The 24,357-nt window shown below is 38.9% G+C and overlaps 1 protein-coding gene across 3 annotated transcripts in view; it reads left to right on the forward strand.

The window, feature by feature from the left end:
- The window catches only part of LOC114473101 (3'-5' RNA helicase YTHDC2-like), a 42,877-nt gene extending 23,012 nt beyond the window's left edge, over positions 1 to 19,865 (forward strand). The window contains exons 16-31 of one of the 3 annotated variants that reach the window (XM_028462498.1): positions 651 to 738; positions 3,599 to 3,679; positions 3,752 to 3,834; positions 4,980 to 5,085; positions 5,867 to 5,986; positions 8,103 to 8,375; positions 9,246 to 9,372; positions 10,224 to 10,423; positions 11,527 to 11,713; positions 13,573 to 13,664; positions 14,940 to 15,059; positions 15,150 to 15,286; positions 16,825 to 16,915; positions 17,182 to 17,388; positions 17,463 to 17,645; positions 19,474 to 19,865. In XM_028462498.1, coding sequence (XP_028318299.1) covers positions 651 to 738; positions 3,599 to 3,679; positions 3,752 to 3,834; positions 4,980 to 5,085; positions 5,867 to 5,986; positions 8,103 to 8,375; positions 9,246 to 9,372; positions 10,224 to 10,423; positions 11,527 to 11,713; positions 13,573 to 13,664; positions 14,940 to 15,059; positions 15,150 to 15,286; positions 16,825 to 16,915; positions 17,182 to 17,388; positions 17,463 to 17,645; positions 19,474 to 19,539 — 2,161 coding nt within the window. In that variant the 3' untranslated portion in view covers positions 19,540 to 19,865. The remainder of the gene's footprint in view (positions 1 to 650; positions 739 to 3,598; positions 3,680 to 3,751; positions 3,835 to 4,979; positions 5,086 to 5,866; positions 5,987 to 8,102; positions 8,376 to 9,245; positions 9,373 to 10,223; positions 10,424 to 11,526; positions 11,714 to 13,572; positions 13,665 to 14,939; positions 15,060 to 15,149; positions 15,287 to 16,824; positions 16,916 to 17,181; positions 17,389 to 17,462; positions 17,646 to 19,473) is intronic. The other 2 variants (XM_028462500.1, XM_028462499.1) reach the window with 2 other exon arrangements.
- The last annotated feature ends 4,492 nt before the right edge of the window (positions 19,866 to 24,357 follow it).

The raw sequence follows: 24,357 nt of genomic DNA on the forward strand, positions 1-24,357 counted from the left end.
ACTATCAATGCTTTGCCTGTCATTGTGTTTTTTACTTATTCATTCCTAAGTTCCCACGTCAAGACGCTCCAGAAAAAAATGAGCTGGAATCGACTGACTTTATTTAGCATTTTATTACATCCATTTTTATTTTGGGATTCATTAAATTAAAGTTTTGATTTTTATTTCATTATTTTTGTCGTGTGCAATCAAAGGTTTTTGAACTTTCACGGTTTTACACTAATATAGTCTGGATAAGATAAAGAAGTATTTTTCCACTGGTTTGACTCTGAGAAACCAAAATAAACTATGACCCACCAACCAATAGGAAATAAATCATATCAATCAATTCATCTTAATTTAAAAAGAAAACAGTAGAAAAGGTATTGCAAGATAATGATGATTAATCAGTTTCAACAGTTTATTTGATGTCCAGTAATAATTCTATTATCTGCACTTATTTAGTGTTTTCAGCTGCTAAAAGAGCTTTTTGACCAGTTGTTGAAGTTCAGTGTTTCTTTATGAGTGGTCGCTGTGATTTAAAGCTGGGATCAAATTCCCCCAGTTTTTGGATTTTAAAACATTTTATTAAAAAGTTTTTTCCTGTGGTTGTTGGTTTTGGCTTGTGGGAGTGTTTGATTTGTTGAGTCCACTGTTCTTTCCTGTTCCAGGTACGAGGTGTTCACTCTGCACTCTGACATGCAGAACATGGAGCAGAAAGAAGTCATGGAGGCCTCTCCAGCTGGCATCAGGAAGATTGTGAGTGTCCCACGTGGTCATGTGATGTGACCTGCAGAGGGTGTCGGATGTTAGAAAGCTCCAAACTCTCTAAGGATGTGTTCAGGTGTACCAACTTATTCTCATTTACAGTTTGAGTTCTCTATATTGAAACTGATTTCATTTCACCAAAATGATTTGTATTAGGGATGCACCGAAATTAAAATTTGTAGCCGAAGCCGAATAAAATATAAACGCTTGGCCGAATATCGAATGCAGTTAAGTTTTTCACAATTTTTTTTAACCTAGAATACATTTTTAGACATGTTTTTTAAAGAAAGTAAATGTTGATTGAATATTTTTGACATTTTTTTAAATATTCCAGGAGCCTTTGCTTTTCAAAAAAAGCACAACAAAGTTTTTCATTTACATTAGCCCTTCAAATAAAACAAAACATGCATTCCAAAAAAAAAACTAAAGTGCATTAAAGGGGAGGTGCGATTAAAAATCACTTTCTAATGGTTTTGCTACTGTTTCCTCCTCCCTTGTTATTCCACATTTTGTAAAAAGTCAGCTTTAAACAGGACAGTTGGATTTTGTCCACGTTGGTCAGTGACGTCACCTAACACGTCTCGTAGAATGTGAGCTCCTTCCTCCCCAACTATCTATCAGCTAAAACAAACACTGCTGTTTAATGTAGAATATATATTATAATTTATTGCCATATATGTAAATACAAACTGCTCTACTGGACGCCCAAACTGCACTACTTTTTCTGCTGCCGAGAAAAAGTCGTGCTGGGAGTCACTGCTTGTTTACACACATCAGCTGTTAGCACTCCGTGCTAATGCTACACCAGCCCATGTAGGGAGACCCGACATCGCTTGTAAACTGAGGAGGAAACGATGGAGATGTTTACGGATTTGTGGCTCACACGCGCAAACAACGGACTCGGTTGTGGAATTAAACGGTTTCCAACTTTTACGCGGTGACGGAGAGCAGTAAGGAGAGAGTCTGGCTGTGTTTGTGTGTGGAAAGGAGGAGCTGCTGCTGCTGGTTCTGCAGCAACGCAAGCACACTTTTCCAACTCTAATCACTACACGTTGTTTGGTTTGCATCATTACGTCACACGCTACTATTCGGCCTTGATTTTAACTCACCAAACCAAAGGTCAAATGTTGCTTTTTTTGCAATATTCAGCCGAATATATTCAGTGGCCGAATATTCGGTGCATCCCTAGTTTGTGTTGTTCAAACCAGTGGCTCTAGTACCCCATTTCTCTTACTTTTGAATCCAAGTCCCCCCTTATGTCCGACTTCAACATTTTGCTAAACCTAGAGCATAATGATGGAATGAATGAGTGATAACACACATTTTAAAGAGTCCCATTGTAAATAAATGAAATGAAACAGTATTTAGTGCCACTTGATTAGATTTATTTCTATAAGTTTTATAATGACCTGTCATCTCCCTCTTGATGTGCGACCAAGACTAACTTGTATTTTCACTTCCTGTTGTAATCAAGATAATTTGATCATCATTATTATAATTATTATCATTTTTAACTCAAGAAAAGTATTCTATAACCCCATATTTGTAATGCTTTCATCTGTTTATTTTCCACTCTCCCTTTCTCAAGTACCTCCTGTACCTCCTGTACTGCCTTTGCATACCCCCATTTGAAGTGATTTTGTTTCATTCATACTGTGATTTCTTGTATCTGCCAAAGTGACTTCCCAGCACATTTGTGGTGTTTTCATTTAGGGCCCTATAAAATCAATTTTATTTTTTCCTAATTCCTTTTTTTTTTTTAGAAATACTAGTGCAGTGCCCGTAGGAAGTGTGTCTAGCTATAGAAAAGTGGGCGATAAGTAGCTTTTTCATGGATGGTTTACATAAGAGCTTTAATTTCTCTTTAATTCAAAATAAAAGTTAAATCCTCTTTAAACTGACCTTGTAAACACTTCATTCCTAATGCAAATTTAATTCTGCATTAAACACACACACGCAGGACAGGCTGCCCACAGAGTGATTGGCTCTGGTGCGTCCACAGGCTGCCTCTAACCCGGCCAACTGTGCCCCGTGATCAAAGGCTCAATCCACAGTGATGATGTCCGCTAACTGTGGATAATTTTTTGAAATAATTCATTAATGGTATCATTGCAGTCCAAACAAATTTGACGTCGCACATCTTTGACCCAAGCAGCAGCCATGTTGAAAGTCTCAGCTCTGTTTGTCCCTGAACCGCAGAGATATTTTAGCCACACACAGAGATTTCTTGCTTTATAGATCGATAGATGTATTAATTTTTTTCAGAAAATAGTAATTTTTAACTTCTGCGAAGAAACAAAATAAATAATATCAATTAAATAAAAATAAATCATTATTATACAATTTAAAACTATATTTAAGGTATGGATTATTCTGACTGCTCCTTTCTAAATATTTATAATATGTCATATAAAGATGTATGAGAACCGCATTAATGTGATTACGTTTTGAACAACTTAATTTAAATGATCCTAACTAGAACAAAAATCACTGTCCTCCTCTTCTGGAAAAGAAACTCCAGAAATCACAGTAAGAATGAAGTAGAAACACTTCTATGAATGAATGCCAATAAAAGAGTGTTTACTGTGGAGATCAAAACCAACTTTAAGCAGAAATTTACATCTTTTTTTAAGAGCAAATTATTTTTGATTTATTGATCTATGAGTCGACACTGTCTTCATTTGATAAATAATGATCGTCTCCAGCAGTTTGAACTAATATTGGTTTGTTTCTAACTTCACAGTTGTTTTAACCAAAGCAATGTTTTTATGACGTGTGTCATCAGTTAAACATGTTGTCCAAAGTGAATTTCCACTTTCTGAAGTTGAATCTGGTTATATTTCCGGGTCAGATTCTTTCCACTCACATTGGAGAATCAAGCATCACCATCGACGACGTGGTCTTTGTCATCGACTCTGGAAAGATCAAACAGGTGCTCCTCCCTCTCACAGGAGTCACACTTTGGAATCTTTGGCTAATTTATTTTTCATTTTCCATCTTTTAGAAACTCTTTGATTCCCTGAATCAAGCCTCAGTGGTGGAGACGGTTTGGATTTCCAAAGCCAGCGCTCTGCAGAGGAAAGGAAGGTGAGTCTGAAAGCCTCACAGGGAGCATGACTGTTTTAAATGTCATCCTAACGTACTACTCATACTGTCTGACGTCAAAATGAGTATGTTGTGCGTTCACATTAGAAGGTATGAATAGATTGAGTACGCGAGAAATACCAGGACGTATTTTATATGGGGACATTTTAAGTATGCACAGTGGGCACACAAGTCATACTCATCCACCCCATGATGCATTGTGAGCGGAACGTAAAATGGTCCTGGGACCGGCTTCAAGCTAAAAGGCAAACTTCCCCTTTCAAAATAAAAGCATGTCTTCGTGTCTTCCATTAGTTTGTAATGTTTCCACAAGTTTTATGGATCAAATGAGCAAATGTTGATATTCTACTTGGTCACTTTCTCACTTCAATGAGTATATACTATCTACTATAAGTTTAAAAAAAACTTATAGTATATAGTTGATAGGGCTGGGTGATTTTCCCTTTGAAAAAAAATCTCTTTTATTTTATTTTTTTTTTCAATGCACCTAAAAATGACTGCAGACATCAGGTGTATTGTCAGAAGTGCAACTTTATTGGTGTGATTGTCCTCAAGAGTTAAAATGCATAGAACAATCCCAAAATAAAAAGTAAATGAGCCTCTGTCATTCAACTATTTCAAAAGTGCAACAGTAACTTGACAGTAGCTTAAATTTTCTGATTCAGAAATCATATAGCTACATATTTTATAACATATAACATTACAATTAAAACAATAATAGACTCTTCCCTTAGCATCTCAGCATAGTGTGAATAAAACATTAAACATGCTTGTGGCCCATATAGCCTACTCAAAGGGTAAACACATGTAAACAAAGAGGGGGCGGGCTCACATCGCGCTACGGTAACCCACAAGGACGGAACGTGAAAAAGTCTGAAAAAAACTGTGGTGGGAAAAAAAAAATTTAATGTAAAAAAAAAAAAAAAAAACTTGAATTTGCAAAATAAAAATCGTTTATATCTACAAATTTGATAAATCGATTAACCTGATTTTTTTACACAGCCCTATTAGTAGACAGTATATACTCATTAAGTTTGAGGTGCATGGTACGGAGTGTGACATTTTGAACACAGCCATGTGTAAGTACTAAATGTGTGTGTGTGTGTGTGTCTGTTTGTGTATGTCAGAGCCGGCCGCTGCAGACCAGGAATCTGTTTCCGTCTCTTCAGTCGACTCCGCTTTAACAAACTCCTGAATTTTCAGGTTCCTCAGCTGCTGCAGGTTCCTCTACAGGTAAACACACACGTCACACGTACAGTATAAACTTGTTTATTTATTAGTGACGCTCTAAACAACTCTGAGGGCTGATAATGAAGAATGATGACATTTTTCACCAAATTTTGACTTTTGAAACAAATCCATGAAACGTTTTTACAAATATTTTTTCCTTCGTTCATCTTCTTCCTTCTGATTACTATGCAAACATAGGGAGAACATGCAACCTCCACACAAAAAGGACCCAAGTGTCCAACCCGGGTCTTGAACCCATGAGCTTCTCACTGTCCACAAAAAAAGCGTTGCCTTTTACAGACATATGAGTAGATCTGTTCTTCCTGTTCTTTGTCACAGACATATGATAATAATACATTTTACTTATAATACACTTTACATTTGTAACAAATCTCAAAGTGCAACAATGGGTGCATTGGAATAAAAACAGGTTTAAAATATAAAACAGAAAGTAAGAATATTAATATTAAAAACAATTTAAAAGCTAAAAAAATGAATGAATAGAATAGAATAGATCTGTTGCTCCTGTCCTTTGTCACAGACGTATAAAGAATAGATCTGTTGCTCCTGTCTTTTGTCACAGATGTATAAAGAATAGATCTGTTCCTCCTGTCTTTTGTCACAGACGTATAAAGAATGGATCTGTTCCTAAAAACATGAACTAAATCCTTCATAAAGATAAATCCTTCTCTCTGATGTTGGATAAGGAAAGCTGTTGACGTCCTCTGGAAGTCTTTGCGTTCGTTATTGCAGATAGTGAATGTTTGTTCTTCTTCTGCGTCAGGAACTCTGTCTGCAGACCAAACTGTTGGCTTCGTCTTTCTGTTCAGTCACTGAGTTTCTGTCCAAAACTCCTGAACCTCCTCTAGAACAAGCGGTCAGTAGTGCTTTACACAGACTGAAGGTAAGCACGCACGCACACACACACACACACACACTCACTCGGGTCAATTACATCTTCAATTATCCATGTTCAATTACAATTGCATTTTTTCCCAATTGAAATTATGATAATTATTTTCCCCCTGAAAGTCAATTACAATTGCATTGTTAATTACTAAAGTTAAATTACAATTAATCACAATTATTGAGTCATTAAAAAATAAGCCCATAAAACGTAGCCTTCCTCTTATGTTAGCTTTCTGTTAGCGTCTCTTATGATAACAGGTCAGTTTCATCCATGGCTTAAATCAGCTGTAAAATACACAAAGAAGTATTATCTATCATCAATTTGTTTCTGATCTCTCCATTACGTTGTTAGACTTCCTAATCCGTGAAAATATAGTCTCTGGTCTTTGAAGAGAGCAGACGTGTTTTTACTCGCTCCGACAACACGACCTTTGGAGATTAACAGCCTGAGAAAAGCCCAAGACGAAAAGAAAAATAGTTAAAAAAGGCACTACAGAACCTATTCCGGGTTTGGAAGAGGTCAAGGAGATGATACGAAATCTCAAAGACGATCTATCTCTGAAGTTCACTACCGAGATAAAGTCGTTGGAAAAGACACTGGAAAAAGCACTGGAAGGCCTTCAAAGTGAAGTAAAGGTACTGGAACAAAAGAATGTAGTGAATGATGAAGAGATAAAACTGCTGAACGTGAGGGTTGAAGAGCTGGAACAAAAGGAAAGAGAGAAAGATGTCATCATTACAGGCTTAAAGATAAAACCCAGGAGTTACGCGAGTGCGTTGAGACGGACAACAGAACAAAGTGACGAAGACACAAAATCGATTGAACAACAGTTCATTGATTACTTGGAAACGAAGGACATTGTCTTGAACCCTAACAACATCAACTCCTGCCGAAGCGTAATGATACCAGAGCTGTAAAAATCACCTTCACGAATGTGAAATTTAAAGGAGAACTAATGAAGCAAGGCAAGAAACTGAAGGAAACAAAGGTGTTTATAAATGAAAACCTGACAAAACAAAACGCATGCATTGCATGGAAGGCACGCCAAATAAAAAAAGGAGGAAAAATTCTAAAGACGTGGACAAGAAACTGCAGGATTTATATCAAACCACTGGGAGAAGAGAACAGAAAACCAATCTTCATCAAAACGATGGAAGACTTGGGAAAATACGGAGGATCCATCTAAACAACAACATTACTGATGGTAATCATGGATATGGACCCAGATCAATACACACACTGGAAACAAGACTTAGACTGTGTTTATTTCACAGACACTGAATTCAATGTGGAAACCAAGAGTAAAAAAGGTCTGTCACCTATTCATTTCAATTGTCGTAGAACACATTAAGGATTACATTACTACCTTCCTTATGAACTAAGACATAGTAATGTGTTTATACAAGAAAGGGTTAAATCTAACAGTGGAAAATACAACACTGCCAATAGAACTAACAAACAGCTGGAATAACCTTGATGTAGAGACAAAACAAGCTGCAAACTTGTGTGTCCAAAAGAGACATTCCCGAGTGGTGACGTCATGGAAGGAAAGGGAAAAACCTTTCGAACAACTTCAAAAGAAGATGAACTTTTCTTGAACTGGAGGAACGCAAACAACGTCTGGCAGGGAACAAGGCCGACACGAACAACGATAGAGAGGAGGAGGAATTAAAAAAAAGACAACACTGACTACAGATGAATAAATCCTACACAAAAAAGGACTTTTCAGAACAACCTAAGAATGTTTGACCAGAGAGACAAGCTTTGATGTGAATTTTCGGTGTACAAAACAGGGGACGGGACCTAGATAAGCAAACTGCTTCTCTCGTCTCCTTTTTCGGCATGTACAAAAAAAAAAAAAAAAATGTAAAAAAAAGTAAATGTAACCATGTCGGAAATAAACTGAATAAATAAAATATAGGTAGTAATATTTTTGATGTGGGCGTCTGAGCCTTTTTTGTGTCAGTATAGCCCTAGATTTAAATTGTTTTTAAATGGTAAAATGATCCTTAAGGGAACTGACAGTTAGTGGGAAAAGTTGCATTTTATGTAATTGTAAATAACAGTTTTCATAGAATTTCCATGCAAATTACAAAGATGTTCTTGTCAGATCATCGGTGCCATGGATCAGAACGAGGATCTGACCGACCTGGGTTTCCACCTGGTGGACCTTCCTCTGGTGCCTCAGCTGGGGAAGATGGTTCTGTCTGCTGTGGTTCTGAAGTGTTTGGACCCGATCCTGACCATCGCCTGCATGCTGGCCCACCGCGACCCCTTCGTGCTGCCGTCTCAGAGCTCTCGGAGGAGAGCGGCTCTGCTGTGCCGACAGAATTTCAGCTGCAGCACGCTGAGCGACCACATGGCTCTGCTCAGAGTGTTCCAGGTGTGTTCCTAAAGAACGCTCCAATCATAGGGTTTAGAACTGATCCCATTGTCTAATAGAAACCAGGCTTTTGCATGTTTTATTCAACCAGATTCAAACCATGATGATTTATAAATCACGGGACAACAAAGTGCTGTACATACTAGTGATATGACAGCAAGTTAACAAACAGAGCTAAGATAATTCAAAAAAATGAATACTAATAATAATAAATAATACATTATGGAGAATACTGGTTTTGATTGTGGTGTATTATGCTTTAAAGCAGCGGCTCTCAACCTTGGGGTCGAGAGACACTGGGAGGGGGTCGCCAGATGCCTTCAAGAAACTAAGAATATTTTTTTAGCAATTTGAGCCCATTTTACCTTATTTTTATCCTTTTTCTGCAACTACACCAAACTTGCCATATTTGAACATATTTTCATCACTTATTTTTGCTCTTTTTAATGCGTTTTTGTTACATTATCCCATTTCTGCCACTTCTCCATCAAATTCCAATGCCTTTTTTGCACATTTTTTTCACTTTCAAGACATTTTTGGCACTTATAAAACCTTTCCACCACTTTTACCACCTAATGTTGCAAATGTTGAACCATTATTGTCACTTTTAACTTCTTTTCACCTTATTTTATCTTTAATTTTGACAATTTAACCACATTCATGATTTGTCATGCCCATTTTTTGCCAGTTTAAGCTAATTGTTCTTACTTTTTTGCCACTTTCAAGCCAATATTGACACTTCGAACCCTTTCTACCACTTTTTTCTCCTTTTTTGGCCACTCTAATGTGTAACTTGTAACCAATTTCTGTGGTTTTTAAAATCCCTTTTCACCACCTTTTCCACCATTTTTGGTGTGTGTGTGTGTTCAGGCGTGGCAGAAGGCCTGCAGTGAAGGTGGGGAGCGGTCTTTCTGTGAGAAGAACTTCCTTTGCCAAGCGACCCTGGAGATGATTCTCAGCATGAGGACACAACTGCTGGGACAGCTCCGAGCCATCGGTCAGTGCATGTCTGTGTGTGTGTGTGTGTGTGTGTGTGTGTGTGTGTGTGTGTGTGTGTGTGTGTGTGTTCAAACACAAATAGAGTAGTGAATGTAGGCCACAGAGATCAGGAACTGAAACAAGGCATGAATGAAGCCTAGAATAATCAGCACCAAAATATAAACTTCTTATGGAAGATGACCAAACTGAAATTAACTTGTTTAAGCAACTCAACACACACAAACACAGACCAGAGCATCCAGCCCAGTGTGGCCCTCAGGCCTGTTCTGAGCTTAATCTAAAGTTTGATTTACAAACTCACAAAGATAAATACAGATGTAGTCAGTGCTTAGTAGAGTTAAATACAGCTCCACTTGATCATTTTTTGTAGTAAAATAAACCCTCTTTAATCTTTCATGGAAACATCGTGATAGGATTTCGCTAAAGATGCTGCGGAGTTGGTGTTTGGATTTTGGTGAGACATATTCTTTAAAATCTTACATAATTGCTAAATTCACAGACATTTGACATATTTTACGATGAGCGTTAAGTTGTAAGTCAGTAGCTAATGAAATAGGAACAGGATGTTTCACAATTGGTTGTTTGAAAATGAAACAAGTGCAAAAAATAAGAAAAATAAAGTGTTGCATGTTGAAATATCTCCTTTGTTTTTAGAGTTACTGCCTGTCATCCTTCACGATCTGTTAAATTTTTGTATTGAAGACTTGTTTATCAAACTGGTCGCCCTTCATCCGTTTATTGAAGTATCTCACAGTTTCTCAAAGGTTGGAGGCCCCAGTGTAGATTACTGTTGTTATTGTCATGTATTTTCTTTATTTACTTACATGAACACTTGTTCTGGTCTCCCAGGGTTTGTTCGGGCTTCCGGCGGCTGCGACATCCGTGACGTGAACCTGAACTCCAATAACTGGGCCGTGGTGAAAGCGGCTCTGGTGGCCGGGATGTATCCCAACCTGATCAACCTGGAACAGGACGCCTCCCAGCTGCACAACAGCACGGGGATGAAGGTCCACTTCCATCCCACATCAGTGCTGAGCCACTACACAGAGGTACGACAGGAAACTACTGTACTTAAAGGGATCCTCCATTGTTTTTACAAATGTGGACTAAAACTTTTGAAATATCATTATTAGAAGATCTATGTCTTAACAAAACACATTATTTTGCACCATATTCATTTTTTTTTTTAATTTAATCTTGAAATCACATGATTGATGATGTCACACGGCCCCACTGCCTATAAACATCCCATTGTTTTCCATTGGAGTGAAACATTCAGACTGATTTTTAGATTATTTAACAGCTTTTTCTTTTGGTTGCTCAGGAAATCAGGAAAAGTTGAAGATGTCGATATAAACCTCTTTTGTTTACGGAAAGAGAATAAAAACAGTTTTGACTTGAAAATATATCTATGACCGCAGGGTGCGACAGTTCCCACTCTATGGTTTGGTAGTAGGCAATGAAGCAGAGAAGAATAGCTCTCCTAAGGGACCTTTACTCTCCCCTTAAACAGTGCGCTGACACGCTCTGGTTGCTGAAGTTAGGGAGTAAATCATGGACTGTTGAAGACACACCAACCCTGGGAACAAAAGTTCTTTGGGTGGGAGTCCTTCAACTGTCCGTGAGTTACAATGAGAAAAAGAACAGGACAATAAATCACAAACCACTACACAAACATTTACATTTATGAGCTTATTTTATGGTGAAGTCGTTTGTGTTCCAGGAACTGAAAAATCTGAGTCTGCAAATTGAAAAAGCAAATGTATTATAAACAACTGACATCCACTTCAATACAGACAGAGTTTTTAAGTTGAAAATAAATCATAATAACTAATAGATTTAAGGTCAACTAGAGGTGAGTGAACTTATTTTCTCTCACTGAGATTAAGAGTCTCTTTTTCAAGAGAGTTCTGGGTCAGGTAAGTCTGAGGGACATGCTCAAAATCCCACAGTGGATTCGAACCAGCAACCCTCGGTTACTAGTTCGCTCACTTAATGGTTGAGTCTCCTGGTGTGTGTTGTGTTAAAAGTCCACTTTGCAGCAGTCACATATTATCACTGTATCACAGCATAAAGGAGCTCAGGTTAATGTCAGTAAATTAAAGATGTAATCTTACAATGGTCATGTATGGTGTGTGTTTCTGTTGGTCAGAACCAGAGAGCCGCCCAGTCCAGCTCGAATCTTCCCACAGACTGGTTCGTCTACGATGAGCTGAGACGTCGTGACAGGACGATCAGTGTGCGCTGCTGCTCCCTAGTGACGTCGGTCACCGTCGCTTTGTTCGCAGGAGGAGACAAAGTACACACTGTCAGTGAGGCAGAGAGTCTGAAAACAGCAGGTACACAAACCTAAACCTCTGACTGTGGGAACAGACACATCTACTGCTTATGACTGAGAGGGAGATTTGTAATCATTTTATTGGTGAATTTTAAACTCAGTTTCATGTTATTCTGCACTTTAAATCATGTAAAGCTCAATGGCCCTCATTATCAACTTTGCGTGAAAACGGGTGCAAATTTTAGTTCACATTTGTGTAGGGGTTTTAGGACCTTAGGTTATGATTATATTTATTATAAAGAAGAGGGGTGCCACCCTGATGAGCAGGAAAATTAATGATGCTGTGCGGTATTATTATAAATCTATATAACCACCCAGGGGTGTGTATTGCCTGGCATCTGGTGATACGTTTCGTATCCCGATACATAGGTCACGATACGATATGTGATTATTGTGATTTTCATATATATATGACTTAAGAAACAATGAATCTGTAAATGTGTACACCTTCATGAGAACATTATATATGAATATATTTTATTGGAATATTTTCACTCAAAACATTGGCTTTAACATGCCATGTGCCAACAACTTAAAATAAAAAAATAGCATACAATCTTCCTTTGGCTTTTAAACCAACTTTGACTTTAGTGTAACATAGCTGTAGTGCAACTTAACTGAGGTATATGCCTAGAACAACAAATAAATGAAGAAACACAAGCTGGTCAATATGCCCAGGTTTCAGCGCACTTCTTTGTGCAGTTACAATGTCTACTGCAATGGAAAAGACTCTCTTTACGGAGACGCTTGTGCCTGGGATGCAGAGGAATTGACAGCTACAGAAGAAATATGAGGATATGCTCCCTCATGTTCCCTCCACCAAGTGAGAGGATCACCATTCAGGGGCAAAGGAGACTCCATCCTGAACATCTTCACCTCATCTTCAGCATTGTTTCTTTGGTGGGCTGGGCCGTGTGCTGCCAACTAGTGAGAGGGAGTGTAAGCGCAGGTTACAGAAGTGGGCTTGTAACCAGTGGGTTGCAGGTTCAAATTCACTGTGGGACCTTTAGCAAGTCCCCTAGACCTAATTGCTTCCAGGACTCTCTTGAAAAAGAGATTAATCTCAATGAAACTTTCCTGGTTAAATAAAGGTTAAAAAAAAAAAACAAACGATATGTATGCATTTTGAATCGATACGTGAATCGCACAACGTAATATCGTGATATATCACTGAATCGATATTTTGCAAAACCCCTAATATATACTCTTGCTGTTCAGACACCGTTAAGCGAAATAATCACCAAGTAATTCAATTTTGATCATTTATTACAAAAGTAACACATTATACAACTAAAACACTATTTAAATGAAGCGCGTGAATACGGCTTTAAATTAACCAAAACACAACATAACAAGCACAAGTTAAAATAGGTTATAAATGCATTCTAAACATGACTAAAATTAATTATAATTTGTATTGATTAAACTACGGGTACACTCAATATTCTAAAAATGTACAATATATGAGGTCAAAATAAAAGGTAAAGGAATAAGATAGTTGTGAATGAGTTACCACAGGCTGCGGCCACTGAGGTCAAACAAGAAAAGAAACTTTTCCCAGATGAAAATCGGCATCCTTACATCAGAGGTGAAGCAAAACAAAGATGTGCTTTTTGAATGTGTGAAAACTGGAATTAATGAAGCTCATTTAAACGCTCTGTGGAAGAGAATCAGCTACTGAGCAGTTGACGTCTGCCCCCCTGTGAGCGCTAAGAACAGCTTTACAGCAGAGATCCTGGAGAGACTCACGGGAATATTTATATCAGCATCAGTTGTCTGCACGATTGAGGCAATAAATATCACATTGAAAGATTTGAATGAAACCTTTTAAAGAAAACCTTAAAAATGATCGTGTTGCAGACGCTGCAGCAGCAGACAGCAGTGACAGTGAGACTGAGGACTTGGCTGAGATGGGAATCGATGATCAGGTCGTGTTCCAGCTGGAGAGAGAGGTAAAGGAAACGACATAGTGTCTGCTGTCGACTCTGCTGACGGTCATGTGACACAATAGGAATATTCTCCAAACGATCCACTGATCATTTCCAACATGTACAGAAATTTGTGAAAAAAAATAATAATAATGGAAAGACACATAACATACTGTCAGAAAAAAATGTTAATGCATCTTCCTGTTTGTACATTTAGTAACAGATCTATTCTTTATACACCTGTGACAGAGGACAGGAACAGACATATGCTGTGTTGTAAATGTCACAATCTATATTATTCACTACAAGCTCAATGAGTATATACTGTTTACTATATACTATTAAGATGATTAGGATGATGAGTGTTCCCACTGAAGTATACTTCCAAGTTTTCCAACGAATGGAAGACAAGACGAGATCCTTTTATTTTGAAAAGAGGATGTTTGATTTTTAGTTTGAAGCCGGTCCCGGGACAAGTTTACATTCCGCCCGCAGTGCGTTATGTGACAGTTGAGTATGACTACTGTGCCACCCATTTTGATGTCAGATTAAGTATGAGTAGTACGATAGTATGACATTTACAACACAGTCATATTGAATGTAAAAACAACTGTAGATGTGTAGATCTAGATCCAGGTTTAAATGAGTAGATCTGTTAGAAAGGAGTCAGTGCTGATCTTCATGTTGTTGCTGGTGAATCTGTGCTGGTGTGCTGAGTAGGGATGTAACGATTCTGGTTCTATAGTAAACAATGCAAAACTGCATAATAGTTATTTTTCTTTTTAAAAGTGCAGCTGAAAATGTATTTTGTGCCTTAACAATTGGACTTTTTACAAAAAAAAAAAAACAGTCATTGCACTGATTTACGTCAGACATTTGTTTGGACCAGCAGAGGGCGCTGGTAACCCAGTGGTCGGTTGGCATGCAGATATTATAACAGTAAAGAAGAGATGCTATGCTAGCAGACAGAGCTAATAGAAAAACGTGACTTTTACAGATATTCATGTAATATTACAGATATTCTTTCGGTGCTAAAGGGGTAAGGAATCATTTATGAACATATTTAGTATAAGGCGGTCAGAAAGAAAGTAGTGGCAGATTCCGCCCGACACCTCAGCATTTGGACGAGAAGGATAAATATTTAGCGCCCTCTGCTTTTTGAAAAAAGTACTGCGATTCAATTTTCATAAAAATCGATATCAACCGTGATACCTATGAATCAATTTTTAACTGCCTTACGATTAATCGTTACATCCCTTGTGCTGAGGTGTCTGACTGGTTCCTGGTCCCTGTCCACAGACTGGAGGTTTGGTGTTTGTGCTGAGGCAGAAGTGGCAGAGCTTGTTAATCAGGAGGATCTGTTGTCCTTCAAAGCCCTGGTCTCAGCAGGATGAGGCCGTCATCGACACACTAGTCTCTGTAGGTCCTGGTTCTTCCTTTAGTTCCTCTGGTTCCTCCTGGTTCCTCTGGCGCTATAATTGTTCAGTCCTCTGGTGAACGGTTCTTCAGGTGCTGGAAGCAGAGGAGCACAGAGCAGGTCTGCAGCAGCCTGCAGGTATTGGTCGGCGGCCTATGCTGATGTCATCAGATGGACGACCTCCTGTGAGAAGCTCCAAATCCAGCGTTGGGCCGCCCAACAGAGACAGGTTGGCTTTAATGTTTGACATTTTAACCTCAAAAGTTGATGAAAAATGGAGAAGTGTGAGGATTTGGAGCAAATATCACCATCGTTCACCTTCATAAAAAAAGGAAAGAAAAATGAATAAACTTTTAATTTGAGTGAAAACTTAGAAACTGCGTTTATTTTTGACAGAAAACTTGTACATAGTCCTAGTTTTAGTGAAAACTGCAACACAAAGCAATGGGAGAAGGTTCTGCTGAGATGTGATGAGTCAGGTGTCCTCTGACATCAAGTGGATCAGTGTTTCTCAAATGGGGGTACGTATACCCCTAGCAGTACGCAATGGCACTACTTGAAAGAGAAAGAGAGTGGAAAATCAAATAAATTGTCAGTCTTGATCCCACCCTAGCCGTGAGATGACTGGTTATGATAAAAACTATAGAAATAAATCTATTCAGTAGCCAAAAATCAGTGTTTTTCAACTTTGGGGTCGGAACCAAATGTGGGTTCGTCTAAAATTTAAAAAAAAAAATTTAAATAGATTTTTGAAAATTATTATTCTTTTTTTCAAAGAAAAACAACACATAATCTTAAACAAATTTCTTTACTTTCACTTTGTGAATCTAGCTCAACAAAAATGCAGTATATACTATATATATTTGGGTCGCCAGAAATTCTTGATATCAAAATGGGGTCACGATCCAAAAAATGTTGGGAACCACTGCACTAAATACTGTTTCTTTCCACTTATTTACAAAATGAGATTCTTTAAAATGTGTTTTATCACTTGTTCATTCTATCATTATGATCTATAGATGTTTTCAAATTGTTTTTTAAGGAAAAAGTTGCAGTCGGACAAACGGGGGAGTTTGAGAACCACTGGCATGGATGATAGGTTAGGGTTGGTGACAATCATAATTGATTGTAATTGCATAATTGATCATTAATTACAATTATGACATAATTATAATTAAATAAATCTGTTGCTGTTGTAATCATACTTGAATTGTAATAATTGACTTTGTATTTGTCATGGAAATTTTATTAAAAACTCAAGTGATTCCACTACCTGTCAGTTCACTTGAGGAACATTTTACCATTTAAAAAAAGATTTGAAATCGAAGGGTATACTGACAGAAAAAAATATTCACGCCCACACCAAAAATATTAATCATACCAATATTTTTATTGATTAGGAAGCCTAACAAGTTAACGAAGGGACGAGAAACAAATTAGATGATAGATAACATTTTGATTTAAGAGATTATCATAAGATATGCTAACAAAGCTAACACAAGAGGAAGGTTAAGTTTTATCAGGTTTTTTATTAAAGGCTCAATAATTGTGATTGATTTGATTGAATTTGAACTTTAGTAATTGAGAATGTATTTGTAATCGACTTTCAGGGGGAAAATAATAATTTTATTCGTAATTGTAGTTGGAAACAATACCGGTCACGTAATCAGAATTGAGTGACACACACACACACTCTGTGTCTGTGGTCCAAAGGAGGCAGTGTGGTGTTTGTGTTGGACTTTCCTAAAGTAACTGAATGTTCCTCAGGTCCAGTGAGATGCTTCACTCTGATCTGCTACAGGTGAACAACTTGAGTAAAGACAGGTCTCCTCAACCTCCATCTTTATCCTCTGCAATGGTAAGCAGTGACGTTTAGTCACGCTGCCCCACACGTTAAAGGTTCAGGGTTTAAACCTGTTCGCAGCTGCACTAGGAATAACAAGAACAGGTCTGATGGTTAAAGGTTCAGCAGAACTTGAAGGTTTCTGTCTCCTGAGACACATTTCTTTCCTTTGGTGAATGATTCTTCTTTGGAAAGTAGTCACTGTGGTCCTCCTTCAGGAAGTTACAGGGTGGAGTTATCAAGTGAAAGTCTCATTGTGTTCCTGCTTCCGGGTCCAACAGCTCTTCAACTTTCTGTCTCCTGGACTGGGTTTCCCATCAACCAGATACTTCATCATGAAGAGCAACAACTTCAGGAACATCGACATCTCCCAGAAGAAAGCGATCTGGTCCACGACCCCTAACAATGGGTCCAAACTCACCAAAGCCTTCCTAGAAACCAGCACTGTCCTGCTGATCTTTTCTGTGCAGGGTTCTGGACACTTCCAGGTTAGAGAATCAATGCTGACCCTTTGTCTGGGAACCAGAACCTTTGAGAACCTCTGACTGTGTCCGTGTGGCAGGGCTACGCTCGGATGACCTCGGACATCAGCCAGGAGATCTGCCCGGACTGGGACCAGCTGGGCCTGGGGGGGGTTTTCAGTGTGGAGTGGATCCATAAGGAGAGCCTCTCCTTCCAGAACTCTCAGCACCTCCTCAACCCCTGGAACAACAACAACATGGTGCAGATCAGCAGGGACGGACAGGCACGTGCACACCTCACACCTCACACCTCACCTGGGCTATTGAACGCACTGCTGTATTGGCCGCATTCCAATAATTTAGCAATTTTCTAAGAAAAATCCACATAAAGGCTGCAGTGTCATATAGGCTCCACTCTATTGGCTGATGAGGGTGCCCTTGAACAACTCAGACAATCAGAACAGGCAGGTAAGCGGGCTGCTAAACTCCCATGGGGTTTAACTGTGTTTCAACTGATGAGTTTCCATTTCCACATGACGTCTCCTCCCCACTGCTCCACATCTGCATACTGGAACCAGACTGACGCAGCGCTTCATCTGTTCTTTTTAACGTGCGCTATCAGCCTCAGGAACGATCACGTCGAGTTCAGACTCTGAGTCAGAATACAGACGCGATCGCTCTTTAAAGCTGGGGGGGTACGCGATGGCCCTACAGGGGGTACTTGAGAGAGAAAGAGTGGAAAATTAATAAATAAAGTGACCAAAGGAGATAAAACATAGAAATAAATCTATTCAGGTGTGTCTAAATCAGTGTTTTTCAACCTTGGGGTTAGGACCCCAAGTGGGGTCGCCTGGAGTTTAAATGGGGTCGCCTGATATTTCAGAAAAATGTAAATAGATTTTTTTTTATTTTAAATCATCCTTCTTAAAAAAAAAATACTGAAACAACACAATCTCATATTTACGGAAGAGGATAAGGGCCACAGGAAAAAACAAACAGGACTTAAAGAAAAAAGTTAAGACCAAAAAATTAAATTAAACAAAAAAAAAAAAAAAAATCAAGACTAAAAAAAATAAATAATGAATTACAATTGTGATTTTTTTTTTTTTTCTTCCACTACTGGCTACGTTTTTTTATTGTTTTAGTGACTCTGTGTTTTTTTTGCATTGGCCCTTATCCAATTAAAAATCTGAGCTCAAATGTGATCAAAAACTAATTCTAGAAAAAAAACATCTTTGGGGTCTTTAGAAATTCTTGATATCAAAATAAGAGTCACTATCCCAAAAAGGTTGGAACCACTGCACTAAATACTGTTTCTTTCCACATGTTTAGAAAATGAGATTATTTAAAATGTGTTCCATCATTATGTTCTATAGATGTTTTTAAATAGTTTTCTAAGCAAAATGTTGCAGTCGGACAAAGTCTCTTATTCTGACTTATATTCAGAAAAAAGAGAAAGGGGGTATTAGAAAATAGTTTGAGAACCACTGACGTAAAGCACGTTGAATTTCCTTGTGTATGAAATACGCTATACAAATAAATTTACCTTGCCTTAAAGCTGATATCCGGAGTTTCTGAGAAATCTACGTTTATGTTTCATTCTTTAGTCTTTAACTATGGTCTACTGCTGGTGGTCATTCATATACATTAATGTATATAAGTCCCTCCTTCATCCTATAGACCTCAATACAAATGGAAACGATCGCAGTGTGTACCCAGCCAATAGGCTTCGACTTGATGTTTTTGAGACTGTCAATCGAAGTGAATGCGGAACTATGCACGGAAACAAGGCCTCACGTCACAATAGCAAACAGGTAAATATGATTTTGGCTCTACTCTGACCCATAGACCTATATTGATGTGACCTGATGTGACCTTGTCATGTTCCGCGATGTGCGTGCAGAAAAGTAGAGGTGTGGCTTCTGGTAGATTGGGGGAGGAAGTGGAGCTGTTTAGGGCGGGACATCAAGACGTTTCTCAGAAACTCCGGATATCAGCTTCAAGAAAGCATAGATATACTGTACATACAGTACATAGATGTAAGTGATAAACCTCTGAGTGTGGAGCAGCTGGTGTCCAACCTGTGGTTCTCTTTGGGTCCGTCCCCTGCAGGAGCTCGAGCCTCAGGTTGCAAAGCAGCTTCTCTCTCTGTGGGAATATCCCATGGTTTCAGAGTGAAGATGCCTTCAGATCATCCATCTATCCATCATTCATCCATCATCAGAGAGAACAACCGTCATGGATGGATGTGACGGTTCAGTGAGCTCTGCTTTGTTCCTACTTTAGTTCTAGTGCTGAGGGTTCCTGTCTATGTTCTGCTCCACTGGTTCCTCTCAACGAGGTGTTCACATAGTCCTGGAGGACTGCTGTCCTGCACCGTATCACTGCTCTAGCACATACTGAGCTACATAACTGTGCTATTAAAAAAAAGATGCAGGACTGCAGGCCTCCAGGACAGTTTGGACACCTATGAGTGTTCAAAGTTTAGAAGATAAAAGAATGTTGGAGACAAGTTTAGACTTGAATAAGTTTGGAGCTCATTGTTGGTTTTTCTGCTGTTTGGACAGAAGTTCACTCTGCTGACCATGTTTTCAGCAATAAATGGTGATTTCTGATGTTGTCGTCATTTGAATCGTCGCATCTGATTAATCTGAGTCGTCCTGTTTGCTTTGAGATGCTCCATCAAAATCAATTTAATTTAAACGCTTTAATTCATCAGTCAGAAAAATAAAACATTAATGAAAAGAATGACTCATAAGAAAGATTTAACAACTATTAACAGATCTTTTTTATTTTTTATAAACGTTAACGGATACAGAAAGAAATGTTCCACCCTCTATGTTTTGACTTTTAAACCAAGAAATGCTTTTACAAGATGTTTTTATACCAAACAAGAATGTGTTTGTTTGAGTTGAGAGTAAATGCTGTTTATACACACACACACACACACACACACTTTTACTATCACAATCTGACCCACTGTAGTCTGTGTGTCTGAGGAACAGCACGTCTGAGTGAGCTGTGTAGCGTGGCCAGGGTTGGGTTCATTTATAATTGTAATCGCGTAATTGATAATTAATTACAATTGTGGCATAATTGCAATTTTTAAAATCTGTTTCTGTCGTAATCGTAATTGAATCGACTTTGTAATTCCCATGACAATTCTATAAAAATTGTCAATTCTAATTTAAAGCACACACACACAGACTGTTTCTAACACATGCAGACTGTTTCTAACGCACAGACTGTTTCTAACACACAGACTGTTTCTAACACACAGACTGTTTCTAACACATGCAGACTGTTTCTAACGCGCAGACTGTTTCTAACAGACTGTTTCTAACACATGCAGACTTTTTCTAACACACACAGACTGTTTCTAACACACAGACTGTTTCTAACACACAGACTGTTTCTAACACATGCAGACTGTTTCTAACGCGCAGACTGTTTCTAACACACGCAGACTGTTTCTAACACACACAGACTGTTTCTAACACACACAGACTGTTTCTAACGCGCAGACTGTTTCTAACACACAGACTGTTTCTAACACACGCAGACTGTTTCTAACACACACAGACTGTTTCTAACACACACAGACTGTTTCTAACGCGCAGACTGTTTCTAACACACAGACTGTTTCTAACACACGCAGACTGTTTCTAACGCACGCAGACTGTTTCTAACGCACGCAGACTGTTTCTAACACACAGACTGTTTCTGACACACAGACTGTTTCTAACGCACAGACTGTTTCTAACACACAGACTGTTTCTAACACACAGACTGTTTCTAACACATGCAGACTGTTTTCTAACACACACAGACTGTTTCTAACGCGCAGACTGTTTCTAACACACAGACTGTTTCTAACACACGCAGACTGTTTCTAACACACAGACTGTTTCTAACACATGCAGACTGTTTCTAACGCGCAGACTGTTTTCTAACACACAGACTGTTTCTAACACACGCAGACTGTTTCTAACACACAGACTGTTTCTAACGCACGCAGACTGTTTCTAACACACAGACTGTTTCTAACACATGCAGACTGTTTCTAACGCGCAGACTGTTTCTAACACACAGACTGTTTCTAACACACGCAGACTGTTTCTAACACACAGACTGTTTCTAACGCACGCAGACTGTTTCTAACACACAGACTGTTTCTAACACACAGACTGTTTCTAACACACGCAGACTGTTTCTAACACACAGACTGTTTCTAACACACAGACTGTTTCTAACACATGCAGACTGTTTCTAACACACACAGACTGTTTCTAATGCGCAGACTGTTTCTAACGCGCAGACTGTTTCTAACACACAGACTGTTTCTAACACACAGACTGTTTCTAACACACAGACTGTTTCTAACACATGCAGACTGTTTCTAACACACACAGACTGTTTCTAACGCGCAGACTGTTTCTAACACACAGACTGTTTCTAACACACACAGACTGTTTCTAACGCACAGACTGTTTCTAACACACAGACTGTTTCTAACACACAGACTGTTTCTAACACATGCAGACTGTTTCTAACGCGCAGACTGTTTCTAACAGACTGTTTCTAACACATGCAGACTTTTTCTAACACACACAGACTGTTTCTAACACACAGACTGTTTCTAACACACAGACTGTTTCTAACACATGCAGACTGTTTCTAACGCGCAGACTGTTTCTAACACACGCAGACTGTTTCTAACACACACAGACTGTTTCTAACACACACAGACTGTTTCTAACGCGCAGACTGTTTCTAACACACAGACTGTTTCTAACACACGCAGACTGTTTCTAACACACACAGACTGTTTCTAACACACACAGACTGTTTCTAACGCGCAGACTGTTTCTAACACACAGACTGTTTCTAACACACGCAGACTGTTTCTAACGCACGCAGACTGTTTCTAACGCACGCAGACTGTTTCTAACACACAGACTGTTTCTCACACACAGACTGTTTCTAACGCACAGACTGTTTCTAACACACAGACTGTTTCTAACACACAGACTGTTTCTAACACATGCAGACTGTTTCTAACACACACAGACTGTTTCTAACGCGCAGACTGTTTCTAACACACAGACTGTTTCTAACACACGCAGACTGTTTCTAACACACAGACTGTTTCTAACACATGCAGACTGTTTCTAACGCGCAGACTGTTTCTAACACACAGACTGTTTCTAACACACGCAGACTGTTTCTAACACACAGACTGTTTCTAACGCACGCAGACTGTTTCTAACACACAGACTGTTTCTAACACATGCAGACTGTTTCTAACGCGCAGACTGTTTCTAACACACAGACTGTTTCTAACACACGCAGACTGTTTCTAACACACAGACTGTTTCTAACGCACGCAGACTGTTTCTAACACACAGACTGTTTCTAACACACAGACTGTTTCTAACACACGCAGACTGTTTCTAACACACAGACTGTTTCTAACACACAGACTGTTTCTAACACATGCAGACTGTTTCTAACACACACAGACTGTTTCTAATGCGCAGACTGTTTCTAACGCGCAGACTGTTTCTAACACACAGACTGTTTCTAACACACAGACTGTTTCTAACACACAGACTGTTTCTAACACATGCAGACTGTTCTAACACACACAGACTGTTTCTAACGCGCAGACTGTTTCTAACACACAGACTGTTTCTAACACACACAGACTGTTTCTAACGCACAGACTGTTTCTAACACACAGACTGTTTCTAACACGCAGACTGTTTCTAACACACGCAGACTGTTTCTAACACACAGACTGTTTCTAACGCACGCAGACTGTTTCTAACACACGCAGACTGTTTCTAACACACACAGACTGTTTCTAACACACACAGACTGTTTCTAACGCGCAGACTGTTTCTCACACACAGACTGTTTCTAACACACGCAGACTGTTTCTAACGCACGCAGACTGTTTCTAACGCACGCAGACTGTTTCTAACACACAGACTGTTTCTGACACACAGACTGTTTCTAACGCACAGACTGTTTCTAACACACAGACTGTTTCTAACACACAGACTGTTTCTAACACATGCAGACTGTTTCTAACACACACAGACTGTTTCTAACGCGCAGACTGTTTCTAACACACAGACTGTTTCTAACACACGCAGACTGTTTCTAACACACAGACTGTTTCTAACACATGCAGACTGTTTCTAACGCGCAGACTGTTTCTAACACACAGACTGTTTCTAACACACGCAGACTGTTTCTAACACACAGACTGTTTCTAACGCACGCAGACTGTTTCTAACACACAGACTGTTTCTAACACATGCAGACTGTTTCTAACGCACGCAGACTGTTTCTAACACACAGACTGTTTCTAACACACGCAGACTGTTTCTAACACACAGACTGTTTCTAACGCACGCAGACTGTTTCTAACACACAGACTGTTTCTAACACACAGACTGTTTCTAACACACGCAGACTGTTTCTAACACACAGACTGTTTCTAACACACAGACTGTTTCTAACACATGCAGACTGTTTCTAACACACACAGACTGTTTCTAATGCGCAGACTGTTTCTAACGCGCAGACTGTTTCTAACACACAGACTGTTTCTAACACACAGACTGTTTCTAACACACAGACTGTTTCTAACACATGCAGACTGTTTCTAACACACACAGACTGTTTCTAACGCGCAGACTGTTTCTAACACACAGACTGTTTCTAACACACACAGACTGTTTCTAACGCACAGACTGTTTCTAACACACAGACTGTTTCTAACACACAGACTGTTTCTAACACATGCAGACTGTTTCTAACGCGCAGACTGTTTCTAACAGACTGTTTCTAACACATGCAGACTTTTCTAACACACACAGACTGTTTCTAACACACAGACTGTTTCTAACACACAGACTGTTTCTAACACATGCAGACTGTTTCTAACGCGCAGACTGTTTCTAACACACGCAGACTGTTTCTAAC

Source organism: Gouania willdenowi, chromosome 12, assembly GCF_900634775.1.
Source record: "Gouania willdenowi chromosome 12, fGouWil2.1, whole genome shotgun sequence".
Lineage (NCBI taxonomy): Eukaryota > Metazoa > Chordata > Actinopteri > Blenniiformes > Gobiesocidae > Gouania > Gouania willdenowi.